Source organism: Chelonoidis abingdonii, chromosome 2, assembly GCF_003597395.2.
Source record: "Chelonoidis abingdonii isolate Lonesome George chromosome 2, CheloAbing_2.0, whole genome shotgun sequence".
Taxonomy (NCBI): Eukaryota; Metazoa; Chordata; order Testudines; family Testudinidae; genus Chelonoidis; species Chelonoidis abingdonii.
This window is the reverse complement of record NC_133770.1, coordinates 253,947,541-253,972,807: the sequence shown is the minus strand read 5'-3', so window position 1 is coordinate 253,972,807 and position 25,267 is coordinate 253,947,541. Positions and strand designations below refer to the sequence as shown.

At 41.9% G+C, this 25,267-nt stretch overlaps 1 protein-coding gene across 1 annotated transcript in view; it reads left to right on the top strand.

Annotated features, from left to right (window-relative positions):
* Positions 1 to 25,267, top strand: part of MMP16 (matrix metallopeptidase 16) — a 239,776-nt gene that overhangs the window by 88,375 nt on the left and 126,134 nt on the right. The window contains exon 2 of the mRNA XM_032804586.2: positions 24,658 to 24,806. Within this exon, the coding sequence (XP_032660477.1) occupies positions 24,658 to 24,806 (149 nt within the window). The remainder of the gene's footprint in view (positions 1 to 24,657; positions 24,807 to 25,267) is intronic.

The following is a 25,267-nucleotide window of genomic DNA, read 5'->3' as shown; positions in this document are numbered from 1 at the left end:
CTGGAAAAATATAAAATGAAAATCTAGGGATCGCCCTACTCAATTATCTAAAAATAGTTCTAAAAATAATATATCTTACAAACACAAACTGCAAAGTTTATCAAAATGTGGCTAGTAATATCAGAACCATCTTTCCAAAACACCTATCATAGTTTATTCAAACCTTCTTAAATATTTAAAGCCAAAGAACTATCGATTTTTGATCAAAATAAATATCAAGAAGCTGATGCATAGTCGAGCTCAGTGTCACTCCTGTCAACCAGGTTTCACAAAAGCAAAACATCTGGTGAGGCCACTTTAATTCCAATTTTAATAATATCCAGTTTAGATAATAAACTTCTGACTTTCATGAGCATTATGCCTAAGCCTTTCCTCATGTAGAAGTCTGCAGAAATTTGTAACACACAAGGGAAGACATCTGGGTCTGGATTTAATACCATGTTTCCTCAGCTGAATGGTGAAAAAACAAAGTAAACTGAAGAGTTTATAAAAAACCAAATTGGTTTACGATTCATTTAGTTAATTGGAGCACAGTTAGCAACTGGAGCTTGGGCGCTATTAGTAGTATTAATCGCATTACTTTGATACATTAAAGTATTGCAAAGCATGGACCTCATGGTTTTTTTAAGTGTCTGCAGATTTGGTTGTAAAGAAAGAGAATATTGAAATGAAAACTGAGCTGTTGCCAAGATCAGTTACAGTAAAATGATAGTATTTAAGATGTCACATGAATCTATGGGTCTTGTCACCGATAACAGGGCAAGAAAAATGTCTGGTAAGAACTGTGCTCCTGGAGATTCCCTAACTGAATTTAAAGCTTCTTGCCTTGCCGTCAATTTGCTTCATTTTTTTATCTAGTAAATAACTCCCAAGTATATAACATAATAAAACTTAATGTCTAAGTAAATTGGAATGTGAACACATTTTATCAAACAAAAGACGTTTTAAAGCAATGGAGGGAAAAGAAGTACCTGTGATAACGAAGGATAGTGAGTTGACCACAGAATCAAGTGCTAATCATTGAAGTGTTTCCAAACTCAGAGAGAAGTAATTTAATAGTAATAAAAGTTAAAAAGCAAACACATTGTAAAATTATGAACTCTCTGCTACTCAGCCACAAGTAGAGTGAATCCGTGTCATGTAAACTTCACTGGTTTAATCAGAACAGTGCATCAGAATTCCATTTGAAATAGGGAAGTTTCCTATTTTTTCTTCATGTTTCTTTTTATAATTTCATGTAAATTGAACATGGTTCAACAACCTACACAGTATTTTATAATCCTTCCAAACAGTAGTTATTTAAATGGATATTATACTGTTCCAGAAATTATTGTCTGTCGGTAAAAGATTTGTTCAGACCATAACTGAACCTCTGGGTGTTTGAAGTAGCTAAATAGGTGGCACTCACCCATAAATACTTATAAGTATTAGCCATGCTCAATAATGCTTGACCCAGCAATCAGTTTTCCTAAAGAGGATCTCATTCCTTGATTTAATTGTTCAGAGTTCTGATTTTAAATATGAGGAATTTTAGACTATAATCTCATACTTGGCTGAAAAGCCAATGTGCTCATGTGTGCGAGCCTAACAGCAGATTGATCAGGATATGTGGCAGCAATACACAGTGTGCAGCTGAGATATATAATGGGTCTTAGTGACTCACATAGGTGCTTTTGAAAACATTACCCATCATAGTCTCATCCATATTATTATTCCTTGTATAGCATGACTCTTTACAAATCGAAGGAAGATGCCTCCAAAAAACTCACTATTAAGGCTCAGGAGGCAATGATGAAAGGAGGAGTTAGTTGGGTAGCAGGACAAGGATGAAGGGATCACTTGGTAGTATTCTATTCAGGTTGTTTTATCATGCCCATCAGTGTGGTGTTGGAGCATCTTTCTGAGTGTTTTAAGGAGCCTCCCTCTCTCTCTCCCTCTCTCTGTCGACATATACATGCACATGTATATACATCAAATAAAATTTACTGTAGCATATAACCCACTCCGAAAAACTTAGTCATTAAGAGAGACTTAACGGAAGAGTGAGTGATGGTGTATTAGGGTCAGAAGGAATCCAGACATTCAGCACCACATGAAAGACACTCCAAAGTCAGACTTCAAATGAATGACTTGATCTGAACAAAGAGGGTCTGAAGAAGAATATAAGGAAGTAGGATCCACAGTGTGCACAGCATAGGCTGGACGTGGAGCTGAGAGCCAGAACATGTTACCTTCCAGTTTCTGCTGTGACACTGTGTGTGACCTGGAGCACTTTCAATATTATTATTTTATTGGTTCCTGCTGTGTTCATGTTCAGCATTCATTCCCCTTCCCCCCAATTCTGTTAAGGTTAGAGTATTAGTTAATAAAGAATCCATGAGCTGAGTTACAAAATAATAAATGATTGCATTGAGAGATTAATTTGAATAAACTTAATCAAAACTGTCTGAGCAGGGAAGAGATAATTCCAGTTCTGTCTGGTTCCACAGAAAATCCACCCCATCAGAGCTTTCTAGCAGGATATCAGATGATGACAATTATATCTTCGGAGGAAATTTGATCATCCAAGGAAGGCATTACATTGAATACTTGCAACTTCTGAGTACCACTGGCTTTTCCAAATTACTCTTTCCTGGGTATAAAATACATCACCTTAGATCGCTCATTCCCCTTAGAAGAGAGATGTGTAGTATTGACTGAAGATAATTCTGATTTGCATGAAATTAATATTGAAAGCAAAGATGATTTTTTTGGAATGTGTCTAGATTCTTACGATGCATATAGTCTTAAAATAGCCCTTTTAAGCAGTCCAGGAGTGACATTATCTGTACATGCATAGACATGTGCCTAAGATCTAGATTTTTAAAGGGATTCAGGTGCTTAACTCCCTTTAAAAATATGATCCTAAATCTAATTTTCAAAAGTGACATGCATTTAGGAGCCTAATTGAAAGTTAAAGGGATTTAGACTCTTAAGTCAGTTAGGTGCTTTTGAAAATTTTACCAAGGAAGAATAGTGGCACCCATTGGCTGTCTATAAAATTAATTAATTTACATACCTCTTTTATAACTTCTCTCATTCTTCTCCTTTGAAAGAAATGTCTTACTGCAGGTAACAAAAAGTTTCAATATAGTCTCTAGTACATGCCTAATTATTCCCTATGTGAAAATGTCACGTTAAGCTTTCTTTTTCCTGCCAGAAGACTGACCTGCTAGTCTGCTAGAACTGAAGTAAGACAACATTTTGTTTTTATTTTGTGCAACTGGCACTACATGCACACCTAGGTTCTGAAATAAACCCCACACTTTGGGATCAGTGTTGCTTTTGGTTAGGAGAACTCGTAGATTCGCCTCCATGTGATATTTAATAGAGCTGGCTGGCAGTGGGGGGAAAGGGCCAAAAATTTTACAAGTATTTTTGAAGATTTTTTTTCGGTGTTCAGAAAATGTGTAAATTCATAATTCTGAAATTTGAATAATTTAAACCATCTCTAAAGTTGGGGTGAAAATGGGGTGAAATATCCCATAAAATTCTTGTCTGCTTTTATTTTTCATTTTTGTAACTTTGAAATTTCATTGAAATTGGCAAATAATTTGATCAGCTCTAATATTTTAGATAGATAGATTGATTGATTAGATAGATAGTCAACCTGTGGAACTTTTTTGCAGAGGATGTTGTGAAGGCCAAGACTATAACAGGGTTCAAAAAAGAACTAAATAAATTCATAGATGATAAGTCCATCAATGGCAATTAGCCAGGATGGGCAGGGATGGTGTCCCTATCCTCCGTTTGCCAGAAGCTACGAATGGGCGACAGGATGGATCACTTGATGATTAACTGTTCTGTTCATTCCCTCTGGGGCTCCTGTAGGGTTGCCAACTTTCTACTTGCACAGAACAGAACACCCTTGCCCCTCCCCTTCTCCAAGGCCTCACCCCCATTCACTTCATCCCCCCCCCCGATGTTCACTCTCCCCCACTCTCACTCACTTTCAGCAGGCTGGAGCAGGTGGAGTGTGAGAGGGGGTTAGGGCTCTGGCTGGGGTATAGTCTCCAGTGTGGGGATTTCAGGGTGAGGGAGAGGACTCTGGGCTGGGGAAGGGGGTTGGTGTGCAGGAGTGGATGCCGGAAGGGGCTCAGGGCTGGGGCAAGAGGTTGAGCTCAAGCGAGCGGGTTTGAGGTGTGGGCTCCGGCTGGGCAGTGCTTACCTCAGTTTGCTTCCAGAAGCAGCTGGCATGTCCAACTACTAGGTGGAAGAGCCAGGGGGCTCTGCGCACTGCCTGAACCTCCAGATGCCACCCCTGCAGCTCCCATTGGCTGCAGTTCCCAGGGTAGAGGCAGCACGCAGAGCCCCCGTGGCTGCCCTTGTGCCTAGGAGCCATACATGCTGGCTGTTTGTAGGAGCCATGCACAGCCAGGGAAGGCAGGGAGCCTGCCTTAGCCCTGCTGAGCTGCTGACCAGACTTTTACCAGCCTGGTCAATGGTGCTGACTGGAGCCACTAGGGTCCATTTTTGACCGGGTGTTCTGGTTGAAAAACCAGATGCCTGACAACCCTAGGTACCTGGCATTGGCCACTGATGGCAGACAGGATACTGGGGTAGTTGGACATTTCCTCAGACCCGGTATGGCTGTTCTTATGTTCTTATATAGGGAAATTCTTTGAAGAAGAATTCTGGAGAGGAATTTTTGTCAAGTCTGAACGTGATTTTTTTATGGTCCTTTTTTGTTTTATAAATATACACAAAAAGCTGTATTTCAAAAATAGGATTTGTATATCAGTTTAAAGACTGGAAAGATTTATATTTACATAATGAGAATTTATAAAGTTACTGTCAAATCAGCTTTCATTGAAAAGGTTTCTGGTTGTTGAATGAGCAAGAATAGAATTTTTGCTAATTTGCAGTCAACATGGAGACATTGTAATGAACTGATTTTTGTGAATTAGAAGGTGAACAACAATAATATGTCATCATAAAGTACTTCATTTATTTTGATAAATGTGGTTGGTTTTAATTATTTACAATAATAACCCATCATGTGCTAATTAATTCAGTATAGTTTATAATGACAATGAAGTCTTAGTAATGCTGAATCTTCATTGCTGAGAAGTAGGGTGACATTTATTTTGAAAGAATGATTTAATGTGAAGTTTCGTAAAGGGCAAAATAATGAGGCTTGTTTGTACAATGATCACCCTCAATACAAATGATGTTCGGTCTGATTAAGAACGGGGCATGTTTGCAAAGTCTGGACCAAGTGGGAAACTACACAAGTGTGTACATGCTGCATTTGGATGTGCAAAAGTGTTTTATCATGTAGTTAATCTCTGTGTATGAATGCAGTGGGGTGTAGCTGAGCAACAGATGTGCACACATTTGTGTGGTTCCCTATTGCAGAAAATAAAAATTTGGCCCAGAAGCTTCTTTAGCCCCCAACTCAGCCATCCTTCGCTGTTCAGCTAAACACTTAAGCAACTTTAGGCATGTGCTTACCTCCCCTTGACTTCACAGGAACTTACGTACATGCCTAAGTGCTTTACTGAATAAAAGTAAGGATAGTTCAGTGGGAACTGGGTTTCTGCAGAGGCTCCTAATATTGGTTTGTTACCTTCCTGAGAGGTTTTTGTGTCTGTTTCCCGTCTCAACTCTGTAAAGAAGCCTGTGATCTTACATGATGTCCTCCCCCTCAGCAAGTGTCAGGGAGCTCACCAAGGTGGGAGCTGACACTATCACGGCTCATGTGGACCCAGCCCCCAAATTTACCTTCTCAGTGGGTCCTGGGAGTTTCAGTGCAGTGCAGACAGAGCAACAGAGTGAGCTGTGTCTGACTTCCTATGTGACCTTGGACAAGCCCCTTGGCCAACTCTCTGTGCCTCAGCTCCCCATCTGTAAAATGGGGATAACAATGACATCCGACATCCCAAACGTAGGTGTTGTGAGAATAAATTCATTAAAGATTGTGAGATGCTCAGATATTATGGTAAAAGGAACCATATAAATACTGTTGATAACATAGGGATAGACTTAAGCGTATGCTTCAATGCTTTGCTGAATTGGGGCCCATGTTTCCACAAAATGCAGCTTTTGCAGAAATACAGTTCTGTACTTGAGTTTGTCTATTTCAGAGTTGGCCGTGGTGCCTTTCAAGTACAGAGCAGTCACTCTGGAAGCTTTCTGAGTGGCAGAGTAGTTCCTTAAAGGTGCAACATCCTCACTGAATTTGAAGAGTCTGAGATCTAAGTTGACTTTTCACAATATAATCTTACTTTGGCAAGAAAGTCAAAACAGTCTTTCTGAGCAGCTTCAGCTGTTTTTCCAGCACTAATAGTTTTCAGATTTGGGAGCTCAGGAATGTAAGAAGAACATGAAAATTAGTGTGAAGGAACAATCTTTCCAAGGTTTTCTAACATAATGCTGAGTTCTGTAGCTACTGGATGGTGTCTGAAACATTTTGTAATATAATAATGAGAAGTAAAAATTTCAGAAGAGTCAGTACATGTCTCTTATTATGAAGAGTGTCATGTACAGAACTTAACATTTCAGTTGTAGGCACCCTATAGAAATAAATAAAATAAATTGCTTGTTCTGAAGCTAAACAGAAATGTAGTTTGACATGACACAAACATTTTCAGTTATACTTGTAGGAGCCACAGGTTGTGTAGGCACACATCCCTGCAGCTTTCTAGCCCTCTGTGGGAAAATAACGCATTTGCACATGCACCCTGTGGGCCAACTCACCAGCCAATAGATCACATATCATTTGCAAAGCAGCAGAATTTCAGACACTTTCTTCAGGGTTTTCGTTATTTAACAAACCAGTTCAGTGTCCATTTAACTCCCCAAAACTCAGGTCATGCTGCATGGCATTTCCTACAGCTTCGCTCCATTGAGCTTCCTTGCCTGCTTCTTGCAGCTATCTCCTCTCAGACCTTCGCCTGGCTGATGCATACCAGGTCCTTCCTCTGACCCCACATCTCCATCCCTTACTGAGCAGGTTCCTCTTATAGGATGTCCTGCCTTCAAACTGTTACATGACCCTTGATCACCTTGAAACAGGCTGCTCGGACATGTGTGCACACATCAATAAAAATGGAAGGGAACAAAGTTAAAACTGAAAAAGGAAACCCTTTTTTTTATTAACATAATTAACCTCTGTAACTCATTGCCACAACACAGCCAGTCCAAGAGCTTAGTAGGATGTTTAAAAAAATACTTGAAAATGATTGTATCCCTGATTGTTTTAGTGTAAAAACGTATGAGGGATAAAATCCCTGCCTCTTTAGGACAAAAGCCAACTATTAACTGATTGGGGCAAGACATTTACTCCATGGCCAAGTTATTCTCTAATTGTCCAGTAGGGGGTTTCAAACACCTTCCCCTGAAACATGAGGAAGTTGTTACTGTAGAGAAAGAATACAGATCTAGACAGACCATCCCTGATATACTGTTTTGTTGCAGTTTCCATGTTGCTCTTATTTATTCATTTTTAAATTATTATTTTATTAAAATAGAAACACAGACCTTCAAAACACTCATCTCCCCTCATCTTTTGCTATAGGAATAATATTCCCAATACTGTCATGTACAGCCAGTTAATGACTTTTGCAGTTATCAAATGCTTTAGCTTTACTTTGTTTTTCAGTCATCTGTGAAAGCCATTTGAGGCCGAGGCTAGAGTATGCTTCCACCACGAACATCCTCCCGTAGTTTAAATATTGATTCAGTGTGCTGGATACTTGGTAAAAACTAATATAAAAGTAATAATCTACCATTTGGAGGAGTATGGGAGGCAGGTTTTAGAAACAATCAAATGGTTGCTCAACAGATATGGTTTGAGCATGGCTGCATAGGATATTACTTCAAGGTGTGCTCCGGGAGAAGTCCTGCAGTAGGAGGAAGTCTGAAGGTCCTCCACTATCTGGAAGCATATCCCTAAAGCACAAGGTGCAGGTAGAACAGGCTGATCAAAAGGCTAATTCCTTGCTTCAATGAGAGGACAGTGAGAGGAGTCTAGGGAGAAGGAGAGTTGGTTAGATCAAGAGAGGTCACCTGGGAAAGGAAATATATAAGAGAATCCCTGGAGAGAAGTAAGGGACCAAAAAACCTATTTCCATCTGGAATCTGATATGCCTTCAGAAGTCCCTGTTGCTTGAGACTTTTTTGTGGAATTTCCAGCCAATGCACGCATATTCACAGCCTAGTCATGTCTCACTTTTTAACCAATGGGACTGGAGGGAGAGGCATGTACTGATACTACTTTTCTAGTGACCGAGGTTCCCAGGAATCATAATACTGGACCTTGTGGAAAGCACAACTGAGGTGATTCACTGATTCTGTAAACCACAATATCTACTGGAAAGGGAGAGAATGCTGAAAAATCTAGGAGGGTGATGTCTCTGGGCCTGCCTAAAGACTCCAGCTTTCAAAATGTCCTCTCACTATTACATGACAAATATGAAGCTCCACCCTTAGGACAGGAGAAAGAACTTTGTGATGCTTCTCCCATGAAGAGGACCGTGTCCTTCTGACTTGTGGCCTCAAGCAGTGAAGTGGAAAAAAATAAAAATAAAGCCATGATCGGCGGCACTTTGGTGGCAGCTCTACCACACCGCTTCATTCTTCGGCGGCAATTCAGTGGTGGGTCCTTCGTTTCAAGAGGCACTGAGGGACCCGCTGCCGAATTGCCACCACAGACCCGGACGTGTTGCCCCTTTCCATTGGCCACCCAAGCACCTGCTTTCTTTGCTGGTGCCTGGAGCCAGCCCCGCCCATGAAGCATCTCTTGGTTTATGTGAGAGGGAAGGGTCTCCACTACTGCTTCACCAGATCTTCTGGCTCCTGAGAGGAGTGAAAGGGGAAAAGTCACTGCTACCCTCCCAACCTGCCTATTTTATTTTTTGGCTCTATCCCCCTGTGATTAATCCCAGTGTTTGTTGCTGTTATGTATATAAAAAGACCTGGAGAATCAGATATTCAGCTTACACATATATTTAACGGCACTACCACTTTTCCAAAGCTGGTTTCTTGTTTTCAAAGCCAAAATTGCAAAAGTATGTGCACATCTGTGTTAAACTCAATTCTGAGTGCACTCATCAGTATATACACACAGTCTGGGAGCGTACACGTGTACAAGTCCTCAGCTTGTGCCTGAGTATCAGGAACTGAACACTAGCAAGTTGGGCCTATGCAAACGTGTACCCTTTTGAGAAGGTGGACTTAGCTGCTGGATGATAGGACTGGCCCATCTCTAATTTGCCAGTAGTTTATACTAGATCCAGTCAAAATGACTTATGTTAAATTGAACATAAATGAGTATCTAATAAGATGCTGCTTGAAATATTTAAACATAATGTTCACAGGATTAACATGCTAATGACATCGCTACTAGAATACAGAACCTATTATGTTTAATCATTACAAATGCAGTTTCTAAAATGTATTAGATGGCATTGTTTTGCATATTATCTTCCTTAATTGTATGAAAGATCATGCTTCTTAGAAAAAAAATGTTTCTCTCACTCCCTTTTCATCATCTTTAAATGTAGCTGTATTTTTTGAGCTAGAAAGATAATGCATGTACAGAGAAAAGCACAATGCATACGTTGTTATAAAATGAAATAATTTTATCCAAGTTTACTGTAAGGAAAACAATGTTCTCACTTTTAATGAGCCATTTTTTTCTAATTACAAATGCAGATGTAAGTTCTACTCCTGCTGGATGCTGAGGACCTCTTGCTGAGCCTTACAAGGTGCTGAGCCTCCTCAACTCCCATTGAAATCTATGACAGTTGAGCAGGGCCGGTTCTAGCCATTTCGCTGCCCCAAGCATGGCGGCATGCCACGGGGGGCGCTCTGCAGCTCGCCGGTCCCGCGGCTCTGGTGGATCTCACGCAGACTTGGCTGCGGAGGGTCCGCTGGTCCCGCGGCTCCGGTGGACCTCCCGCAGGCGTGCCTGCGGATGCTCCACCAGAGCCACGGGACCAGCGGACCCTCCACAGGCACGCCTGTGGGAGGTCCACCGGAGCCGCCTGCTGCCCTCCCAGCAACCGGCAGAGCGTTCCCTGCGGCATGCCGCCCCAAGCACGCGCTTGGCGTGCTGGGGCCTGGAGCCGGCCCTGCAGTTGAGAAAGCTCAGCAGTGCACATTATCAGGCCACTAATTAAGCCACGCAAAAATTGCACTACTACATTTTAAATTTAAGTAATGATGACAGTAACCCCATAGGGGAGCTAATAAGAGACAGTCTCCTGGTTTGCTTTGAAGCAATTACTGTATATCCCTCCTTGTTTGCAGGACTCACCTTGTCACATCACCCACTGGCATGAATCCACCATTCACCACTCCATCCCCTTTTACTTTAGTACTTCTGCCCCTTTAACAACAACAAAAGGAATTTTGGGAAGTGACATAAAAAGGAGTGCACTGAAATGTATGTTGTCTTTCTGTTAATTGTGGAAGGAGCCATACATCTGCTAAGTAAATGGGATTCAGTTACTTTTCAAGTGAACACATTTGATGGCTTCTAGGTTCATGAAAGTGAGGGTCTAGTACAGCTAGCCAGAGTGGTCTAGCTCTGTCATCAGTCAATGGATGTTTTGTACCAAAATTGACTGGGACCATAGTACAGCAAGCAGGCTAGCAGGCAGGAGCTGTACAACCCTCTATACATAGTTCTGTCAATGTTCCTCATCTCTAACATACTTACTAATCTAGTCATGAAGCCAATTGTGACACATTTTATGGTGATTTTGAAGTATGGGCAAATGTCGAACAAGGCACTAAGATGAATCACTAAAACTCATTTTCATGTGTGACCTAAGTAGGATTTGAACCATGCTGAAAAGCCAGTCTATTAACTATTATACTTACTGGACCAGAATTAACTTAAAGGAAATGGAAACTGTTAAAGGGATATAAAAATATCAAAGTATTATCTGGCATTGTCACCATTGCTGTTTACAGTACAGAGCTACTGCATGGCTCCATGTAAATCACACATAAATCAGAGAAAAATAAAACAAGGGTCACCTATGGTGAACATCAATGAGAACGGTTGCAGGTAAGTATATAAAATTGCAGTGGTAGTTTCCATTTGGCTGCTACCTTCTCAGGAGTAGTCACTCTTCTCCAACAGAACTTTCCTAGGGAAGTGAGAAATTTTAGCTCCACAACACTGTCTCCCTTGACCTTGGAATCCCTATGAAAACTCTTCTGCAGGAGCACTATTGGATTAGCAGTCTTGCAATACTGGAGGCAAGGCTGCAAAGGTGGGGCAGGTGGGAATGGAGTAGTTGATTAGCCATTTTCCATACAACCATCTCCTGGTGACTGCTGTGGTTTCTGATTAGAAATCCAAGCCTCACTTACTGCACAGCTGCAGATGGTGTCTGCCTGGGGAAAATGGGGTTCAGAGCAGTTGAATGAGAGACATAAACTGCTCCCAAGATTGGGAGTTCCTTTCCCCAGGAAATCCGTAGGTTGGGGAGATTGCACTCCTCGCCTTTTCCACTAACCCCCTAACGCTTCACCTGTAGAGGAAGATATGATGGAAACTCTAAAGACTGACTCTTGCACAACTTTCTGTGGCTTCTTCTGACCCTCTCATGTATTTCCATAGGAGACTATGATTTGGTTATAGTCATATGCTTTATTTTCCTTATAAAATCCAAACTCATCTAACTTCTCCAGGCTTCTAAAGAAAACAGGAGTAAAGTTTTTCAAAGAGCCATTATAGCACTTAAAATATTATAATTTTATGAAATAATCAAAAAAAAAACTGATTATAAATTACAAGAATTTGTTTAGCAGAAGAATAGGCAACTTTGAACCACAGCATCTCTAAAGTTTAGATCTCAAATAGCTGACTTTTTTGAGAAAAGAAGAGACAGGAAGAAATGAGAAATACAAGGTTTAAAAGTAGCTTTAGTGTGAATTTATTTTAAAAGGCTATTTTGATCATGAAATTCAAAATTATTCCCTCACACAAGCTTGGAAATGATCGCAAATATTATAGAAAAACTTCAAATTCTATCAGAAGCTTTTAAAAATACCGAACAGCAATGAATATAACCTTTTTCTATCTCTGCATCCCCAAAGTATATATCTGAACTGAAACTTGAGCTGCTAGAACATATACTGCAAGGAGTGGGGACAGGATTAGTTATAGAAGAGGAGTGGAAGGGAAAGAAGAGGCGATAACCTCCGTTTCAGTGATGTAGTTTGGGGCCCAATGCTCCTGTCCCAGAAGTCAGTTTTGCTGTTGATTTCAGTGGGACTAATTTGGATTCTTTTTCTCTACAGTTGAGAAATTTTACACATTGACTGTATGCACCTAAGTGTGCAGTGTGGTATAGTATTTGTTAATTTGTTTTGGTCTGATTTTTATTATTTTGCAGATCTGGTCTCAACTGGGATATGAGAACACTATTATTTGTATTTATATTTTAAGGATATATTTCTAGAATTCAAACTTTGTTTTTGCTTAGGGCTGTAAAAAGATAGAAAAAAAATTATGAGGAAACAGGAATTAAATAAAACAACAAGACCAACAAGAAAAAACTGGTTGACTAACACAAGTTTCCTATAGATGTTTATCTTGTAATCCATAAATTTGCTGATGCAAACCTAAAGCCTTGGAAAGTGCAATAGTAGTTACTTTATCAAATAGTTTCAAATACCAAATGTCAGATATGGTTTAAATAATCATTTCCCCAAAGGAACTTTGCAGCTTGACCTTTTGATTTTATTACAATGGACTACCTTCCCATGAGCCTTTTTAAAGTAGCACGCCACCATCTGTTGGTACGTAATGTATGTGTGTATTTCCTCTGTAAATGTCTTAGAACAAAGGTTCTACGCTTTTACTAAACCATCTATTGGGATATATCCAAAGGACAGGTTTTTTATATCAATATCATAGATGTAATTACATATACAAAATTACATTAGCAGCCATGCAATGCAAATTTAATTTTATAGCAGTAATGTATATATAGTAGTTCCTATTTTTCTTGTATAGACAATGAAGCTAAATTCTTAGACAGGCAACAAAGCTATTTCTACCCCCACATAGCTGACAGAGGCAAAACGGATGGGTGCTTCTTTCAGGAAGTAATTGACAGGCTGCAGTGATCATTCACAGAGCTCAGAAAATTCTGCAGCATTTAAAATTAGCACCAAGCGCCTTCACTCACTTCTTTGCTTGTTATGAAATGGTGGCAGCAGATGCAAATTATCTCTCTTTTTTTGGTATGATGAGGACCTATGTCTGTGATAATTTTTTATATCTTAGTGGAATCTAAAATAGGAGATGAAGAAGAGAAGAAAGTGTTAAATTGTAGGAAGAAAGCAGCAAGCTGTATCTGTCCCCTACTTACCAGTAAAGCCAATGACTTGGAAGAAACATCCCTCCTCTTGAGTACTGTGGTGATGAGCACGCTACAGATAAAGACAGTGTATATAGATTAGATAGATTTAGACAGAAATAATCAGCTTGGAGGTGAGGTAGTGCAAACATATGGAGATCAAAGAAATGCTAATACCAAGGCATGCTAGGGTTTATCCCCTCAACTTGCTGTAATCCTCTGTAGTGTAATGATGAGAAAGAAACACTTTGAACTCTAGTTATTGCTGTACTAGAGACCTCATTAAATCATGATAGCAAGTATATGGCACTTTACACGTTCCAAGCCCTTTACAAATCCTTGCAACCTTGTGAGGGGGGAAGTAGGTAAATATTATCCATGCTGTACAGCCTGAGGCACAGAAAAGTCAAGCAAACTTTCCCAACCCACACAGAGAATCAGTGGCAGGACTGGTTCCTGACTGTCAGCCTCATGCTCATTCCTCTAGAACACACTGTGTGTATGCCAACTATCCTGGTGTGACCAGCAGTGCTCTGTGTCCTGGGCAGCTGAATGAGCAGTTCTTTTGTATGTTCCTGCCATTAGATAGGCCTGTACAGAGCAGGGTTAGGTAGTGGAGCATAGAAAGGCATAAGGACAGAAAGGATGCACATGAAGTGGTACACAAATGGGGGACATCTGTTTGAGAGCACACAGAGACAGATGGATATCACTCACAGGAGAAGTGAGGCAAAGCAAGGGGGAGAGAGAAACAGGATTTCAATAGGAGGAACTGTGAGGGACCTAAATGGGAAGATAGGACCCTTAGCAGATGCCTGAGGCTAACTCCTGGGTGTGAAAGAAGGGGGAGAAGCCCATGTCTCCTCCGTACAAAGTCCCCTGGAAAAAAGGGAAGCCCTACAGCCCAAGTATCTCCCTCTCTTAGGTAGGTCAAGATGGACATAGACCTGCTGAGAAGGCTTCTCTCCAGGATGATATCCATGGGTAAGGTAAGCCTGTTTTGGAGATGGAAGATTGTGAGGTTTTAGGAGGAGCCTGTTTAACTTTATGTAAAGATGCAACCTGCTGGGATGTTTAGCTGAGTAGAAGCTGGCCATATATCTTTGGAAGCTGCATTACAGAAACGATTTAGCAAAAACTTCAGAAAATGATCATGAAAATGCACAAATAGTCTTTCATCATGAAAGAGGCAGGGACTTCCTCTTATTTTATGTTTGTTCAGACTAGCACAATAGGACCCTTCCCGATTAGAGCCTCCCTCTCTCCCTCCACAAACAATAATAAATGGGACACCTATTCAGTTCCCTGATTCTCTGTGAATCATTTATTTAATCCTCATGATAAGAACAGAAACTTGCAGACCTAAAATTAGAGAGATTGGGAAACATTGTGACTGTTCAGGAGTATGTTTGGTTTTGCTCCTAGAGTATAGGTTATCCCATTTCAAAGGACTTGGAGTGGTACTTTACACATGTGTGGGACATGACAGAAATAATAAAGGATTAGTGTACTGAATATGGGCTCCTCTCCAGTTCAAAGAAAAGGAAAGGTACTCTCATGGCATTGCTTTTCATGTTGTTGGGTCAACAAGAACACAGATTGCAAAGGATTTATACTCAGGTATATTCAGGAGCATATATCCCTGAGAGAGGACATAACAGTTTTCAAATACATGAAAGATTGTTACAAGGAGGAGGGAGAACAATTGTTCTTCTTAACATCTGAGGATAGGATAAGAAGCAGTGGGATTAAATTGCAGCAAGGGAGGTTTAGGTTGAACATTAGGAAAAACTTGCTAACTGTCAGGGTAGTTAAGCACTGGAATAAATTTCCTAGGGAGGTTGTGGAATCTCCATCACTGGAGATTTTTAAGCGCAGGTTGGACAAACACCTGTGAGGGATGGTCTAGATAATACTTAGTCCTGCTATGAGTGCAGGGAACTGGACTAGATGACTTCTTGAGGTCCCTTCGAGTCCTATCATTCCATGATTTCAGAGTTAAGTTTTGGTGTGAATAAAATTATTATTTTATGGAATTATCTGGCTTTAGAAAATTCTCATGTGGACATTGTCCTGTCTCACAAGATTTATCTTTGTTTCACCCTGGATATATTGTGCACAATAGCTCTTGCCTGTGGTTTGACCATCTCACAGAAGATCTGGAGAGATATGACAGAGATATCACAGCAGCCCTTAGTAAAAAGAATGTCATTAACTGGGTACATAGAAGTCTTCCCCCTTGTGACAGGGTTGGGAATCACAACCGCAGCGCCTCCCGCTGGCACGTCTGGGAATTAGCTCTGTCCTCTGCAGGGCGCCCTCTGCTGGTGGTGTCCCGTCCGTCATCTGCTCCCCTGTTGGTGTCTGGACCCACATTGCTCCCTGCTCAGCGGTGTCCTCTTCAGGACACTGCCTTCCGGCAGTGCCCAATGCTCTGGTCTCACCCCCTTCCGGGGGTCTGGTGTTATCAGCAGTCCTCAATCTGCACCTGTTCTGGTGGCTGGCTGCAGCCTCAAAGTCTAGCCCCTTTGTCTCAGGGGCCAGCCACAGCCTGTATCATGCCATGCTCCTCCTCAGCCAGGTGTAGTACAAGGGGGAAGGGAGGGACCTAGGCCCACCCGCTACTCTGGGTCCCGACCCAGGGACCCTCTGGCAGAAGCCTCCCTGACCTCCTTCTCTCCTCTTGGCAGACTTTGTCCCTGGGTCGCTTCCCCTTCAGACCTATGCACCCGCTCGACCCTTTGTAGCAAGGCCTGCAGCCTGGGGTTTTCCTTGGTTGGAGCTCCCCAGCTCCTTCTGCCCTTCCGCAGCACCACTCTGTCGAAGGTGCTACCTTTCACCCAAGGAGCCAGTCCGCTTTCCTTGGCAGTCAGGCAGAGACTACCTCTCCTCTCCTCCTGCTAGGCAGCCTTTATATAGGGCCTAACCCAGACCTGATTGGCTGCCTCTGCCCTGCCCTGATTGGCTCCTAACAGGTCTCTGTTGATTGGCTGCAGGCCTGCACAGCCTCAAAGGCCTGTTCCAGCCTTTTCTGTGGATTTAATCAAATTAAGCATAAACAGGGTTCTGCAGGCATCTTACTTATCTGGCCAATTTCTTCCATACAGCACACTCCTCATAAAAGTATTCTCATTTTCTAAGAGGCTACAGAAAATCCAGCAAGCCATAAGGAGGATACTATCTCTCAACGTATGCTCTGTGAGGGAGTGTTTACATCTACTAAGACTTCTAGTTTCATGTCTGGAGGTGGTTCCATGGGCCTGGCTTCATAATAGACTTCTTCAGAGATTTCTGAGTGGAGAGCATTGTCCTGAATAATTTGTGAAGTGGGTTCTCAGTCTTCAGTCAGTTGTTGTGGATAATTGAATCATGTCTCCCAAAGAAATTTCCTTCCAGGACCAAGCTTTTGGTCATAATATGTCTCAACTGATCCCAACCCACTCTGTAGCTGGACAGCAGTCTGTTGTTGTTGGGTCCAACTGCTGAATCCCATGTGCTTCCAAGTACCCTGGGACTGGGTAGTGACTGGGACTTTCAATCTAAGAAGTGGGACGCCACAATCCAGCTGTCCTGACCCTGGAACCAGTGCCACAGCCCTCCTGAACACTTTTACTCTTAAAGAAAGTACAGTGTTAGATCTTAGGAGAACAACTATTCTGAACACATCCCTCCTCACTGTGACTGACAGTCCTGCGTTTGGTCTGAATCCTTGGACTATGCAGCCAGTGTGTCCTTCTTGGGGTGACTATCTTGCTTCTGCTGCGGGAATGTCTTCTTGCTCAGAAAAGCAGCCTTTGTCAGCTTTCTTGCTCATGAACTTCTATTGCGGGAGTTTCCAGGCACTGGCACCTGGCCCCCACACCTGCCTAGTCAGCTTCTGGGTAGAAAGTCATTCGGAATAAATGGCTCCTGCTAGCTGCAGACCTATTGTTCCACTCCAGTGCTGCTGGCCCTTGATTGCTCTGTTACTGATTCCCAGACATAGGTATCTCCACTGGGTATCAGTTCCCTGCTACGGGATGGATGGTCTAATCCACAATGAAGGTTACAGTCATAAATGACATTCATAAAACAACTTGGAATTCATAACATGACACAGACATATCCCCAAACTGTCACAATGATTATACTGGCAATGGGTCTCAGAAAGCAATCCAGTTTATTTCAGTAATTCACTAGACAAGAACTCAGTCACTTTTTTTCCTATCTGGAAAGAGAGGACATCTGTTAAATTTTCAGGCCAACAGTTTGGTTCCTCCTTTGTTCCATCTAAATGCTTCTTTTGACATCTTTGCACTAGCCGAGAGGATTCTTGTTGGTGAAGTTCTGAGGATGGTTTTTCCATTTAAGTTCTCTTCCATCCCAATATGAGGTTTCAAAGAAGGGGAAGTTTATTACATCCAGATCAGTGGGTTCTGAGGATTCAGGATTTCTTAGTTGTTAACTTGTTTCCTTTATTTCAGATTTCACCAGTCAGTAACACACCAGGCAGAGGAGTTGAGTTCATTTGTTAATTGCTATAGTTATTATCCATGTTTATAGATACTATTAACAGGCTAGGATACCTTCTCCTACTGTTTATGTTGCTGTTATTTATGTCATATTAATACGTTATCTTTGGTAAGTTATAGAAATGTAGGACTGGAAGGTACCTTGACAGGTCACCTAGTCTAGTCCTCGGCACCGAGACAGGACTAGATATTATCTAGACCATCTCTGATAGGTCTTTGTCTAACCTAGTGGTGGGCAATCTGGCTGCATGCGCGCTGCAATCAGGGTAATCTCATTGCAGGCCACGAGACATTTAGCTGACGACCATCTGCAGGCATGTCTCCTTCTCCCCCCCGCCCCCCCCGCAGCTCCCAGTGGCTGCGATTCACCATTCCCGGCCAATGGGATCTGCCTACAGTGAGCAGCACATCCCTCCCCACCACTTCCCACAGCTCCCATTGGCCAGGAATGGCAAACTAGAGCCACTGGGAACTGTGGGGGGCCATGCCTGCGAATAGTCAATGTCAGGAAAATGTCTCACGGCCCACAATCAGATTACCCTAAAAACCTCCACTGACAGAGATTCCACAACCTCCCTAGATAATTTGTTCCAGTGTTTTAACTACCTTTACAATTAGGAAGCTTTGCCTAATGTCTAACCTAAATTTACTTTGCTGCAATTTAAGCCCATGTCCTATCCTCGATGGTTAAGGAGAACAATTTATCACCTTCCTCTTTATAACAACTTTTTACATGCTAGACGACTGTAATCAGCCTTCTCTTCTCCAGACTGAACAAACCTGTTTTTTCCAGTCTTTCCTCAGGGTCATGTTTTCTAGACCTTTAATTGTTTTTGTTGCTCTTCTCTTGACTTTCTCCCATTTGTCCACATCTTTTCCGACATGACAGTCCAGTGGAGGCTTATCACTTGCTAGTAGACTGGAAGAATTATTTCTCATCTCTTGCTTACAACACTCCTGCTAATACATTCCAAAATGATGTTTGCTTTTTTTGCAACACTGTTACATTGTTGATCCATATTTAGTTTGTGATCCACTATAAACTTGAGATCCTTTTCTGCAGTTCTCCTTTCTAGGAAGTCATTTCCCATTTTGTGTGTGTGCAATTGATTGTTCCCTCCTAAATGGAGTACTTTGCATTTATCCTTATTGAAGTTCAACCTTTATAATTCAGAGCATTTGTCCATTTTACCAAGATCATGTTGAATTCTAGTCCTGTTCTACAAAGCACTTGTAATCCCTCCCAGCTTGGCATCATCCGCAAACTTTGTAAGTGTACTCTCTATGCCAAATCATTTATGAAGATATTGAACAGAACCGGTGGGATCCCACTCAGTATACCCTTCCAGCTCAATTGTGAACCATTGATAACTACTCTCTGAGAACAGTTTTCCAGCCAGTAGTGCACCCATTTTATGGTAGGTTCATCTAGGCTATATTTTCTTAGTTTGTTTATGAGAAGGTCATGTGAGACAGTGTCAAAAACCTTACTGAAGTTGAGATAGGATGATATCTGCTACTTCTCCCCATCCACAATACTTGTTATCCTGTCATCTGGGGAAGCTTCAGACTGAATAGATATGCTGGAGAAAGCACCCCAAAGTTCTGTGGTCTTTGAAGGACCACTGCTGTTTCTCAGGGCATTAAAAAGAGAAAGAGACCTTCAGTACAGGACTGGTGAAATCAGAAATATAGAGGTGGGAAGGTGGGGAAGTGGAGCAGAAATTACCCTATAGTATTCTCTGTAAATAATAGTTTTTGGTCTGCCTCATCAGCTTGTCACAGCAAGTAGGCCTGTAATTAGAATACACCATTATCAGCCTACAACATGCACTATTGGGGCAGCCCTAAGAAGGCAGAATAATGGTTGAAGGACAGTAGTCTAACTCAAGAAAGTCCATTGGTGTACATTTTCAATAGACATATGGTAACACTTACAAAAGTGCCTACGTGACTTAGGAGCTTGTGTCCCATTTTCAAAAGTGACATAGGCATTTAGATGCCTAAATCCCATTATATTTCAATGAGTCTCAGGTATCTAAATATCTTTGCTTCCTTTTGAAAATAAGAATTGCTTCCTATGTCACTTAGACACTTCACATAATTTGTTTAAAATTTGTGGGATTCTATTTTTTCATGTGAAATCCTTCAGTCCCAATGCTTTAGTTCGTCTTAAAATACTCCCAAAATCATTTTGTTACAGCACAATGCTTATTGGTAACCAAGTAAGAAACCAGTATGCATATGCAGTGGAGGCAAAAAAACAACGGGTTACGAAACACTTTAGGTTTCCAAGAGGTTATTGTGAACAGTGAGTAAAAAACATATATACGAAAACTACTTCAATGGAATCCTTTTTAGTTACATACAGATTATTGCATGATGGGAAAGCTCTGTACTTGAGAGAACATGCATCTTTTTATACTGAATTCATAAATGAGTGAAATCTATTATTGTTCATCACTGTTAACGAGGTAACAGGGTTGGGGCAGTCTTCATTGCAACCCCAGTCATTACACATATGAGGAGTGTACGTCACTATTTTCTTGTTTCATGATAGATGAGCTCCCTAGAGTATAAGATGGGTTCTGAAAATATACTTCCCTGAGAACACTGCATTATCACTCTTGCTTTGGATTAGAACAGAGGGTACATCTAATTTTAGTACTGGGGAAGGACAATTTCTGCAGTGTAGGTATCTTAAAAAAACAAAGATAGACCAGAATTACTTTTCTTTACTTCCTATTCCAGCTACCTCATTTTCTTGCTTTCTTGCTTTCCTCTGTTTGTGATTTCACTCAAGATTCCAATGTCTCCTCTATAGTTACCAGCATTTGAAACCTTTTCCCAGAGGATGTTCTCTGAAAAAGACAAGGTTTAGGAGCCTCCCAGCTATTGGAGGGGTATGTCCCTTTTGCTGAATTTTAAATGAGGTGTTTTGTGTATATCTTAATTATTGAGAACTCAGAACCTAAAAGATATTTAATCAGTTATTAAAAATGTCCTCTCCAACCAGAGTGGGGGAACTGTAGAAGTGAAACAGGAGCCATCAATTCCTATATTTGCAGCCCTCTATATATTCCCTTGTGTTGCTGCCTGATGCTTCATTGAAAGGGCACAACAATGTAAACTGATATGTATGACAGCAGTGGAGCAATCCCAAAGATTCAGCAGTTGGATCAATTTTGAGACATATCCTCAATGCTTAGCTGAACCTGAAGAGAAACCTCTCCAGAGGAGATTCATGTGACCTTCCCATACACTGCCAGTGAGTTCCCCTACTTGTTATTGTTCTGAAGACTGAGGGAGGATTATGGTAGCCTTCTACTCACACAATGACCTCTTCCTGCTCTTTGAGGGGTATTCTATCCTTCTCTCTTTTTCTTGTGCCCACTGCGGTGCTTCTTTTACCACACCACCCTACCCACTTTTCTCCCACCCTGTCATGGGGCGTATCAGCCTGCCCTGCTTTCTTTCCTTTGCACTCTTGCTCTTTACCACTTGCCTAATGGAGAGGAGTGAAGCTTCAGCTTGTAGTGAAGTCAGGCACTGATAACTCCTTCTATATCCCTCCATCCCAGGTTGCAATGCTGCCTGTGCTATGCAGTCAGCGGAGTCAAAATTGGAAGGGGGGGCAGCCCTAACAGGGGATCAGTGATAAATTGCCTCGGAAGCCTACAGTCAAAAACAATGTGCTCCTGCCATCTGAGATGAGCATCTACATGGAAAGCACATCTCAGTCTCTGCTCCACAGGGTACAAATCCATATTTGGAATACCAGAGGAAGAAGCTGGTACTCTCTCAGGCAACAGCAAAGTGTTGTCAAGAACGATTTTTCTTTCGCACTTACTTGATTGGTTTGTTTTCATTTCCTGGATAGTTCTCACTCTCTGAAAGTCTTTGCTTCCCCTCACCTGCTCTGTTCTGAGGTGATAAGTGAGCCCAGAAAATAACCTCATTCTTGGGTCTCCATAGTGTCACCATCAACTTTCTGCTTAGGGGAGCTGTGCCTATTTCCTTTAAAGCCCATCCACTCCATCTTTAATCTTTTGGAGACCATGCTCCCTCAACCTCACATTTCACACTGCTCCTGTGGCCCCAGCCTAGGGAGAGAGAATCCAAGAATGAAGACAGATATGGACCTCCTTTAGAGGTCATTGCAACAGGTAGGATTTTTATTATTTGAAAACACTACAGGGAAGCCTTGGAATTCAGAGACCTGATCAACCAGAAGGTGCCCAGAGAGCAGAAGTGTATAAAGTAAATGAACTTTGGCCCAAAATGTGGAACCTGGAGTCAAATGGGACCTGACAGTATAATCTTGTCCATTGCGTAGACCACTGCTATTGGGCTGAGTCACATTTGTACTCTGAGATGGAATGTTGAGGCAGCAGTGGGCAGGGAATATGCTAAAACTGACCTGGTAGGACACCTTCCCTTTTTGTAGAGCCAGAAGAACACAGCATCATCCTTCTGATTCAGTACAAACTATGGATGTGGTAGACAGGTACAGTTTAAGCCTAATTGAGTTAAGGCGTCTGAGCTGCTGATAAACCTGAGGATTTTATTTCAGTCATATATAACAGTCTTGTTCCTGCATTGGCAATGACCCATATCTTCATCTTTCGTGGATGGCTGGTGGTTAATAAAGTTATCACCATCAATGATTTGATCAACACTAAGGCTTTCAACTTTGCATGTATAACCAAGACTTGGATGAATGACACAGGGGGACCTCTGTTGGTGCATTTTTATCCGGCCAGGCATATGGTCTAGCATGAAGCCAAGTAGGATTGAGGAGGTGTGGCTGTACTTTTTTCATCTGATTCATTTGATATTGATATCGTTGACCACAAAATGTTGCTTAAATATCTGTGTACCCTTGCGAGGGTAGATGGAGTTGCTCTAGGGTGGCTGCCTATGTGAGAGGTTGTAAAGAGTAGTTCTTTCTCATGTGTCCTAAGTGTTCTTTCATTCAGGGCATCAAAGGGTCTAGTCTTGTCACCTCAACTTTAGAAGGTTGGTAAAGAAACATAATTCAGTAATTAGGAAAAGAGAGAGAAGCCTGAAATTCATTTATGGTGGGGAAGCCCCAAATTCACTGATTAGAAAAGCTTGCTTGGAGGTAGAGCTGTGGATTAATGAATAGGGTGAGTGCAGGGGAAAGGTTTGAATTCACAAATTGGGACTGCAGCAAGAGAGCCCTCTATGCCTCAGTTTCCTACCTGTGAAATGAGGGTGATGGCACTTCCCTACATCACAGGGATATTGTGAGGATAAATACATTAAAGATTTTGAGCATCTCAGATACTGTGGTGATGGAGGCCATGTTGGTATCTTGGGTATAGAGCAGTGGTTCTCAACCAGGGATCCGAGGCTCCCTGGGGGGCTGCAAGAAGGTTTCAGGGGGGCTGACAAGCAAGGCCATTATTAGACTTGCTGGGGCCCAGGGCAGAAAGCTGAAGTCCAGGGTTGAAGCCTGTGTCCTCAGCCCCACCACCAGGGGCTGAAGCTGAAGGCTGAGTAATGAAGTTTTGTGGGGGTCCCTGTGGCATGAAGCCCCACGCAATTGCCCTGCTTGCTACCTCCTAACGCCGACTCTGTTTTTTATATGCAGAAATCCAGTTATTGTGGCATAGGCGGGCCGTGGAGTTTTTATAGCATGGTGGGGGGGTGGGAGAGATCAGAAGAAAGAAAAATGTTGAGAATCCTTGGTATAGAGCAAGGTCAACAACCTTTGGGGCACAGCCCATCAGTGTTATCCGCTGGCGGGCTGCGAGATATTTTGTTTACATTGACCGTCCACAGTCACGGCCCCCTGTAGCTCCCAGTGGCCACGGTTTGCCGTTCCCGGCCAATGGGAGCTGCGGGAAGTGACACAGGCTGTGGGTACGTGCTGGCTGCCACTTCCCGCACCTCCCGTTGGTCCCAAGATTCCTCTTCACACAGGGTTGAAGCCCCAGCAGGTGCACCCCAGCTCTTGAACTTCTGAAGATAGTTGTATGCAGCTTGGAGGGTCATTCAGTTTAGCCACCCTGGCTATAAAGCCTTAAATGTTTTGGGACCTGCCCCTCCCCCAGGAGTAATCACCTCTGATCCTGTACCATACTATCACAATTGGGAGCATCATAAGTATCTGAGCTAGATTCATGTAGATTTAGAAAGGAGGAGGCTGTTGGCAGGTTTTTCACCAGGAATGGGAGTTGGCTCTGGTACTTCCTCCTGCTCCTCCTCTCCACTCTTTTGCCTATTAGAGTAAGGGCTTGTTAACCTTCTTTGCATGTTTCAAATCCATCTTCTTCATGGCTGTTTGAGAAGGGAATAAGAACAGTGCATTGTGTGTAAGAGCTATTGTGGATTTATTGTTATAGTGGGCAAATATTTTTATGCACCATGTGGGTAGTCAATTATATTTAACATATGTGTGGTGGATTTTATAGTTTGTCTGCTTTAAAAATTAGTGGAAGTGCCTAGAGCCAGGGATAAGTGCTTAAATTGTTACTTGAAATAAATAAATACTGTAAATAGTTGAAGCTGGCACTTGCAGATAATAGTGAGAACTAGCTCAAGAGTATAAACTGCTCTTGGTCTTAAAACAGTAGAATCCTTGACAAAGTTGGTGAAATAAAAGCCCCAAAGAGTTTCTTCTTTACAAACTAACTAACATGATTTATGTTTGGTGACTTAAAAGCTTCATCAGATATGACATGAAGGCTAACTACTAGATAATATATTACTTAACAGTAATTTTTATGTAATAGGAACTGTACTTGTCATTGCAGGTATGGTTACAAAAATATGGCTACCTTCCACCAACTGACCCCAGCATGTCGGTGTTGCGTTCTGCAGAGACCATGCAATCAGCTATAGCTGCCATGCAGCAGTTCTATGGCATTAATATGACAGGAAAAGTGGACAGAAACACAATTGAGTAAGTAACTGGCACTGAAGTGCTCTCAACTTCTATATTTCAACAAAATAAAGTAGGACTGTAGGAACTTGAAAGCACATGATCTGCAATGGCTGGGATATCCAAAGAGTGCAGCGATTTCAAATAGGGAATGAAACTGTCCTCTCTTTTTTTCTGCTCTATTTCATACTGACTAGTTGGCAAATTTCCACTGTCAGCCCTGCCTTGCCCTCTGCTTTTGAAGTGTGATTAAAAATAAAGGTTTGGAGGGTTAACTATGGGAATGGCTAATAGATAACACTGAAGGAGATGCATAAGCCAGCTGATAGTGGATAAGAAAAATGTCAGAAAAAGTGTTCTGGTAGGCATAAACATTTCAAGGGGACACTCCCTGTGGTGGAAAATCTTCAGGGAAGATTCCTTTGTCTCCCTCAATGCAAAAATCTTTCAGGCTGTCAACTGATCCATTCATTTAATGGTTT